This window comes from Aureococcus anophagefferens (genome assembly GCF_000186865.1).
Source record: "Aureococcus anophagefferens unplaced genomic scaffold AURANscaffold_3, whole genome shotgun sequence".
Lineage (NCBI taxonomy): Eukaryota > Pelagophyceae > Pelagomonadales > Pelagomonadaceae > Aureococcus > Aureococcus anophagefferens.
Genome location: NW_008705563.1, coordinates 2,909,179 through 2,918,098, shown reverse-complemented (window position 1 = coordinate 2,918,098; position 8,920 = coordinate 2,909,179). Strand labels below are relative to the sequence as shown.

General features: G+C 60.5%; 1 protein-coding gene across 1 annotated transcript in view; it reads left to right on the top strand.

Moving 5' to 3' along the window:
* Window positions 1-5,941: 5,941 nt before the first annotated feature.
* Window positions 5,942-8,920, top strand: part of AURANDRAFT_52580 (hypothetical protein) — a gene marked incomplete at both ends in the record, with an annotated part of 3,885 nt that continues 906 nt past the window's right edge. The window contains one exon of the mRNA XM_009035603.1: window positions 5,942-8,920. Within this exon, the coding sequence (XP_009033851.1) occupies window positions 5,942-8,383 (2,442 nt within the window).

The following is an 8,920-nucleotide window of genomic DNA, read 5'->3' as shown; positions in this document are numbered from 1 at the left end:
GCAATACGGGCCAGGCGTCGCACGCGGACGTCGTTTGTAATTCATCGTGGCCTGGTTTCCTTGTCAGTCTGCGACGTTTTCAGCCAGAACAGTGCCCGAGCCCCTGGGATTTCACTCGAATGTTGCGACAACCCAATGCAACCAGATCGCCTACATTAGTTCGGCATATGTGTGGGTAAGGCACCGCCGCGGATCATGACCTAGGACTTGCGTGAACAAGGGAAACTCGATGCAATCTGGTTGCGCCTTGACCGCGGGCCAAGCACCTGAGCAGAGCCCCCGTCTGACAGTGCCGCTAAGTAGGGGATGGAAGCACTTGGGTGCGGTTTGTTGCGAAAGGGCTCGTCTTCGTCGAGTTCGGTCTGCCCGGCCGTGTGGCCCGGCTACAAGCGAGAATCTTGACTTACGTGACGTTGTGGCTGCCCTAGCGGTACTGGCCATGCCGGACCTCCCAGGCTGTCGCGAGCGCCTCGTGCGCGGCCGTTCTGTCCTATGGCGGCTCGGCTAACGACAAAGGTGGCGATGCGCGACAAGTACGCCCGCTGGACAGTGACGAGATCGAGCTGTGAAGTTCACTTTTGGACGGCCTGAGAAATCAAAAGCTCGTAGCTAAATCAAAGCCCGAGCCAAACGCCGCAGGGTATACGTCCCTGGCTACCGGCTCCGTAGAAGGTAACTTGAAGTAAAGTATCCCAAAAAAAAAAAAGGTCGGACATTTCCAGCACCGGGCCGGACCGACGAGCGCCGGCGAAACTAATCAAAAGCCGGTCGAAATTAATCAAAAGCCGGTCGAAATTATTCAAAAGTTCAATTTTGTATAAAAGTCAACTCTCGCTCGATCTCGTCACTGCCGCTGGATCTCGTTCCGGCCCCTCATCTCGCTCGGCGGGCTTGACTCGAGGCTAGCTCGGCCCCATCGAGGCCGTTTCGCGGTAACCTAAACGTTTTTTTAATGGGGCGGCGCCCCATTTGCGAATCGAAAAGGTTACCGAACCCCCCGCCAAGTCTCTATTTTCTAGGATTTTTTGAAGATAACGATGAGCGCGGGCGCTTTGTAGAGCATGGGCGAGTCGCCTCTTTCGGCGCGCAATGCGGGTGTCTCGGGGCATACGATCCCTGCTTCCTCCGCTGGATGTCCACCGCGTGCTGGCATGTCGATGATTGGTCGAATCGCCGGCAAACTTTGTGGGATTGGGTGTGTGATCATGGGCCACAAAGGGAGGGCGTTTATGTACGGGAACGGCTGATGAGGCCCGAAATAAATTCTTCCCAACCGCTGGATGCCCCGCTGGACGCGAGGGGGTCGCGGCTTCGAATCTCCCTTCCGCGAAGCGGCGCGGACGGCGCGGACGGCGCGGACGGCGCGGACGGCGCGGACGGCGCGGACGGCGCGGACGGCGCGGACGGCGCGGACGGCGCGGACGGCGCGGACGGCGCGGACGCGGCACGGGGTCACTTTTTTTGTTCCAACGAGTGATCTCACGGATGAAATAAGATCTCCGATGCTGGGAGAGGTCGACAGAGAGATACGACCCCGACTCCGCGGACAACGAGGCCGGGCGCTGCGCACCGTGGCCCGAGTGCGTGACCGCGCCGCAGGAGCCATCCGAGTTCCCCGACGCTCTGCGTTCCTGTTAGCCCCCCCCCGGTCCCTACGGCCCTGATGGAGCGGCCTGCGCCGGCTCGGGGTCGCTCTGGTGCCGTTTGGAGTCTAGCCTGGCGTACTTATCGTGCTTCGCCACAAAGCGGGGACGAGATCGACATCTGAAGTTAGGCTGCTGAGGTAACCGGTGCTCGGCTAGATTTTAAAAGACGTCCCGCACCGCAGCCCTCCAGGGATATACTCTCCTCGCCTTTCGCTCTCTAGCGGTACTGGCGGCCTTAAGCCACCTCCATAGAAGGTTACTTGCCGTCAATTTGCCGCAAGAAGTATCCGCAGATTCCCGACCGCCGAATTTAGAAAGTTCCCCGGGATAAAAAAAACCTCGATCTCGTCACTGCGATACTAGAGATCCAAAAACCATGATCAGCAGACCATGCAAACGACGCTATCGACACCGATGTCGATTTCGAGCGGCTGTATCTGGGCCGAAATGCGCAATTGCGCATTTCAGGCGAGGCGCTGGTTGGCTACGCAATGGTTCCAGCGCTTCTCGCCGCTGGAGGCGGCCAGGACCGTTCCCCGCGGGCGCGCCCCCGCGCCACCCCCGTCCCAGGGGCCCCTGGGACACGTCCGGCCAGGCGCCGGGGCCGAAGACGTCAGCCCTGAATTAAACGGACATTCAGGGGGGAGTCGACCGCGACCCTAGCCAGGATGCCAGGATCAGACGACGCTATTCCGACTGTTGTCGCCTTACCGGGCAAACATGATACCCATAGTTCGGGGGTTTGGACGCCACTTCCCCCTCTATAGTTTAGTCGCTACCCCACCTAACTGTGCTAGATTTTCTGCGGGTAGTACCAGGCTAGTACTGTAGTACCGGCAAAATGCACCGATCAAAACTCAGATTCTGATAGCCTGGAATTTTTTTTTCGCGCGCGGTCGACGCACAGCCTCTACGGAGGACTAATGAATCCGGGCCCAGAATGATCGATTGATATTAATTAATTAATCTAGGCGCGCCTAGATGTACGTTGATCGGGGCACTGACCGGCAAGCTTTATACCCCGGTGCGTAAAATCTCATCGGAGATCCAGTGTCCGATATCCGCAAGTAGGCGGCGACGCGTATATGATCGGTGATTTCGCTACCCTGACAGCACTTAGGGCGGGATCCGTCATTCTCTAACGTTCACTAAAACCGGCAAATCTACCTCAAACAACGCACTTCTTGATGGATCGCCATCAAATTTCCATCCTGTTGGAACAGTTGCAAGCCTATTCACCAAAGGAGACCCAAGAGACCCCCCAGGCACGTATCTCCCCCCATGAGCCTTGTGCGGAGGCGAAGAGACTTGGGCATGGGGCCAAGCTGTATGCGGCACTGCCCAAGACCCCCTACATCCCCCGCGCGCGCTTCGTCCACGCAGTGCCTTTTGCCCCACGCAGACACAGCCTCTCGCGCGTGTCCTGACGGAGGCATGCTCGGAGCCACATTTTGCGACGATGTTGCATCAGGCAACTTCGGATACGTTGGGTCTTGGTGATACGGAGCGGGCACGGAGCGGAGAGACAGCCGCGGCGCCACTTAGCGAGAGTTTGCGGGGCGACCGACTCCAGCGACTGGAACAGGCAGTGGCACTCAGTGAATTGCAGCGGGTTGCAATGAGCGCAGCCCTACAGTCAGTACCGAGCGTCAGGTCCAAGCGCTCGGACCAGGGGGTCTTGGACTGGGCGTCTTCGGGTGCCGTCTTTGGCGAGTTTGAGTCGTGTGCGCTAATAGCAGCCAGTGCGCCCGAGGTCATGGCGGCGATCGCGTCGGCTAACGACGTTCATACAGCCAGCGCCCGTGTCTCTGCCGTTGTTCGGGCTGATGTTGCACTTTCCTCGCTTGCGCGCTCGGAGCGGGCCCGCCAATTCGGTGCGCCCCCTCTTCTGCTGACTAGAGCGAGCCCCCCTGGCGGTTATGACTCTGACGACTCTGATGTGGCGTGTGGTGCCGCGGCCGTTTCCGCGCTCGTAGAGCTGGGGCCGGCGGCGAGCGGAGACGTGGCAACTCTCGGCCGCGTTGTGCGTGGTATGAACTTAGCGGGTCTCATGGATTCTGATGCAGCTTTACTTGTCGCACTCATCGCCGGCGCTCTCGACAGTCGCGATGCCGTGTCTCTTGACGTTGGCTGTGACGTGGACGCCCTGACCCTCCGCTCCATGCTCAACGACGTTGAGATGCCACTGCATCTGCGCACGTGGCGCCTTGACGTAGTAGTTGAAGTTATGGGACCCAGCGCAGGCGCGTGGAGTGCCACACGCGTCGCCATGCGCTTGATAGCGATCGCGTCCGTATTGCTTCACCCCAAGCTGCCGCAGTAGTCCTTACGACCTTTTGCACACTCCTTGGGAGGCCTTTCCCGACGGGTGTCCTGAGACGCGCTTGGTGTCATCGTGAACGTGTTCAGCTACCTCTTACCGCTGCAGCCGCAAGCCTCACCGGCGTTAGGGCGTTCGCGCCTGATCTGATCAACTCTGTATCACGTGCCTCCTATAGGTCCTTCTTCTCGCGCAAGGATCGCCTACCGTCTCTGCTGATCCCGCTGCTGGTCCACTTGGTGGACTCGTCGTGTCACTTGTGAGTCTTGGCCATTTTGGCCACGCAGTCGCAAGCGGCACGGCATTAGACGGGGTCGCCGCTGCCGCGCCTCAGGCAGCAGTCGCGGCGCTCTGCAGCATTCACGAACCTTCTCGCCTGAAAGAGCGGGTGCTGGCCGCCTTGGGCCATGGCGCGTGTGACGCATGGACTGCCGCAGCCCATGAAGTCCCCGACAACACATACGTATACAAGTGTTCTGAATGTTGTGCTGCCGCTGCCACTGCAGCCGCGCTCTGGCGTGGTGGCCGCGGCGACGTTCTCGCGGCTGCGCTCGCAGCGCTTGCAGTTTCGGTACCAAACGCGGGCCTGCTCCTGATGCCTAATGCGCGCGCAGCGCTTGATGCGCGTGCTTTAGCGCACGCCGCTGGTATTTCGACCGCCGCGATCTTTTCGCAAAACGTTCGTCTTGGTCTCTGCCTTGCCGCGCTCGATGCTGAGGCGGCCGAATCTGCTGACGCAGGCGCAGAGGCTTTAAGTGCTCTTCTCAGGAGCATGCGTGCAGACAAAATCATAGAGCCGCACCTCACCAAGGCTTGCCTCGACTTCGTCGCTGTCGACGCGCTCGGTGGTGCTTGGCGTGGCGCGACAGTTGCTGCCATTGCATCTGCGGCCATTACCATTGCTCCCACGTCCGCTGAAACTCCTTGTTTGGCCACGCCCACGTCAACACCGCATCGGCCTGGCGCCAATCATCCCTTCGGCGCAGCTGACGAGGTTGTTTTCGTCCGCACGCTTGGTTCAGCCCTCTCTGGCGGCAGCCATAGTGTCGACGGGCGGCTCCTGGGTGGTAGTACCTCGGATGATTGCGGCATAGTGCGGCTTGATCCATCCAGACTATTGGCTGAGGGTGGTCGCGGCGCATCTGACGAGGTATCAACTCTGGGCGGTGAAGATGATGTTGTGGAGACCGTCGCCGTGCTGCGGGTTGACGATGTCCATCTTGGAGTTGGCAGTGGAACGGCCTCGGAGGCGCCGAATGTGCTCTGTCCAGACGCAGCCGGGGATTCAGAGCTGCCACGAGCCTCGGCCCTGCCAACATCCGGCATGACCTCAGTTCAGACAGCAGGCGATCGGCCGCTGAGTATCGCCGAATTGATGCCGGCCGCAAGTGAAATGCAGCCTGCGGTCGCGCCGTCGGAGATTGTCCTTGACTGCGTGCACATGGTCTTCAACAATGTCTCACACTCAAACCTTGAGGCCAAGGTCAAGGATATTGCGCCTCTCCTTCACGAGGAGCACTTCGGGTGGTTCGCTAACTACCTCGTTGTCAAGCGCATTTCGACGCAACCCAATTTCCACACGCTCTACCTTGCATTTCTTGAGAAGCTTGGCGCGGATGAGCCCAAGCAGAAACTCTTGAAGTGCGTCATTTCGGCGGTTTTTCATAATATCGCCAAGCTGCTCCGGTCGTCTAAGATCACGACTTCGACAAGCGAGCGATCGCTCCTCAAAAATCTTGGGAGCTGGCTCGGGCAAATTACTCTGGCGAGGAACCGACCAATCCTCCAGCGCCAACTTGATGTCAAGGAGCTTCTCTATCAGGGTTATGAGTCAGGCCGCCTTATCGCCATCTGTCCCTTCGTTGCCAAGATACTAGAAGGGGCCAAAGCTTCGGTCGTATTTCGGCCCCCAAACCCCTGGCTGATGGGGCTCATGGCCGTCCTCCGTGATCTATACGACGTCGAGGACCTCAAGATGAACATCAAGTTCGAAATCGAGGTCCTTTCCAAGCACTTAGGCATCAAACTAGATGAGATCACGGGTCCCGTTACTCTTAGCTCGCGCGCACCGCCAACCAAGGACCGCTCGCCTGACTTCAATGTCAAGCGCGCGCCAGCTGACACCGGAAGTGGCACTGGCACCAATGGTGATGCTGTGTTTCCTCAGGGCCTCGGTGGGGTGGCGCATGCGCGTGCGGCCCTGCTCCCCCAGCCACCGCCACAACAGCCGCGGCCAAGCGCGCAAGCATCTACCTTTGGACTCACCCGCAGCGACAGCCAGGGCACGCGTATATTCGCACCAGGCCAGGGCGCTGGCGACACGTCGCAACCGCAGTCGCAACCACAGTCACAGCCGGGCTTCGCCGAGCAGACCGTCATCCCAAACCTCGCGAGCTATATCACGGTCAGCCCGCAGCTGGCGTCGGGCCCCTCTGGGGCCGCGCTCAGGCGCGTCGCACCCGTTGCTGTCGATCGCGCTATCCGTGAAATCATCCAGCCAGTTGTTGAGCGGAGCGTGACAATCGCATGCATCACGACCAAGGAGCTCGTCGCTAAGGACTTTGCGACGGAACCAGACGAGAGTCGCGTCCGCAAGGCGGCTGCACTCATGGTCTCTAACCTTGCTGGGAGCCTCGCGCTCGTCACCTGCAAGGAGCCGCTCCGAGTCTCCATTGCCAAGCACCTCCGTGCACTCCTCCAGCAGCAGCCGGGTGGACACCTAAATGGCAGCGAGCAGCATGACCAGCACGCCGTCCAAACGTGCGCCGCTGAGAACCTCGACCTCGGATGCATGCTTATTGAGAAGGCAGCGACTGAGAAAGCGATCCGTGATGTCGACGAGGCCATGGCATCGACGCTCAAGAATCGCCAAAAGCGCTTCGACGCGGGCCACGGCTACGCTGACATGGTTGGTGCCTATGGCAGCAGCGCACCCAGCGGTCGCTACCCTGCAGCACTTCCAGAGCCGCTCCGGCCCAAAGCCTCTGGCCTTCTGGCGCACCAATTCTATGTCTATGAGGCGTTTCAGCGACCCCCTCGCCAGACCCATGTCCAGCAGCCGTCTCACGCGTTACACTCGGGCGGACCAATGCCGCCACCCCCGCACGCACACCAGCAACACCAAATTCCGCCTCAGGGACCGTTGGTCGGGGCCGCCGGGACGCACGCTGTGACAGTTGCATCGCAGCCGCACGCTTTGCAGCAGCATTCGACCTCCACAGCGCGTAGTCAGGCGTGCAGCGGTGCACGCGGTGGCGCTGCCGCGCTCTCGCGCGCCGCGCAGCAGGCAGCAAGTGAGCGGCCGAGCATTTCCATCGCTGAGCTCATGGACGCATATCGATCGGCGACTGCCAAGCTTGATGGTGAGTTCGCGCAGCTCACTACAAAGATGCCGGGCACCGCGAGCCACGACCTTAGCTTCCACGCGCTCCGAAGTCACCCAGTTGCTGCACATGTTGGTGATCTACTCCTTGCCGCGGCGCGCGTTGAACGTGCCTCGCGGGATGATGCTGCGCTCGCAATTGCACAAAGTACGTTCAAAGCAATGTGTGAGCCACGCGCGCTAGAGCCCCCGGTGCGCCTTGAGACCCTTGCGATCGTGCTCGCGGCAGTTGCCGACATCTCTGCACACCTCGTCCGCGATGAGGTTGCTAACTGGATCGCTTTTCTCCCCGCACACACCGACGCAGATCGCTTCCTCCATGCACATGTCCTCGTTCGTCTCCTCGGCGTTGAGCTCCTTGACGTGGCCGAGGTTGACGCATACCTTGCTCGCAACATGGACGGCGGTCGGAGCGCGCCGTGGCTCGATATCGCCCTTGGCTTCGTCGAATTGAGCGTTGCACAGTATCGCCTAGCGACGTTTCCAGGGGATCTCCAGCGCATCGCGCGCGTCCTTGAAATTGTTGCCCGCCAGCCACACCCACCGCCTGCGCTCCGGCGCCTGGTCGCCGCCCTTTCGGCCGAGCAGCAGCGCGCGCACGCACAGACAGCATCGGTACGCACAGGCCGCGACACAGGACCGACACCGTCCCCTGTGCACCACGGCATGCCGTCGATGGCGCCAAGCGCCACGCCAGTCCGTGGCGATGGCCTGGATCTGCGCACGCTCGCACCTGCATCTCGACCCCTGGCCGCGAGCATGAGCGCAACGGCGGCCGCGCGTGAACTGCGCCGCGCAAGCATTGCACCTGAGGACCCGCCGGGTGCGCGCGATCAGGTCACGGCGCTGCTCGAGCAGTGGATCCGTGTCTGGAATGAGTCGCCCGGGAGCGAGAAGGCCTACGCGCAGTATCTCGCCCTGCTCCAGCAACACGCAGTGCCGAGGAGTGACGCATCTACGGAGCGCTTCATTCGCCTCGCGACGACCATTGCGTCGAGTCATGTGTTGAGTCGCGCACGATCGACGGTGGCTTAGAGGTGGATGGCGAGGCGGCAGGTGTCCTCAACTATGCTGTTGTCGACGCCTATGCCAAGCTCCTCATTCTCCTGGTCAAGTACGCGGCGTCTGATCCGAACGGTAGCGCGGCGCATGCCGGTGCACCGGTACGCCTCGATCTCTTAAATCGTGTCCTCTCATCGCTCACGCGATGCCTCGTCGCGGATTACGACGCAACTGCTGAGCGGGGCGTGTTCGACCAGAGGCCTTACTTCCGCCTCCTGCTCAACCTGCTCCAAGATCTCAACGTGCCAGACCCCGTCCTTGATTCAAGTAATGTACGCGTCCTTGCTGCATTTGCAACGGTGTTCCATGCGCTACAACCAGCCGTCGCGCCAGGGTTCGCTTTCTCCTGGCTGGAGCTCGTGTCACACCGCATGTTTATGCCCAATCTCCTTCTCGCCAAGAATCAGCGGGGTTGGATCCTCATGCATCGCCTCCTCATCGACCTCTTTGTCTTTCTCGAACCGTACCTCCGCGACGTATGTCTCTCGGATGCGGTCCGGCTCCTCTACA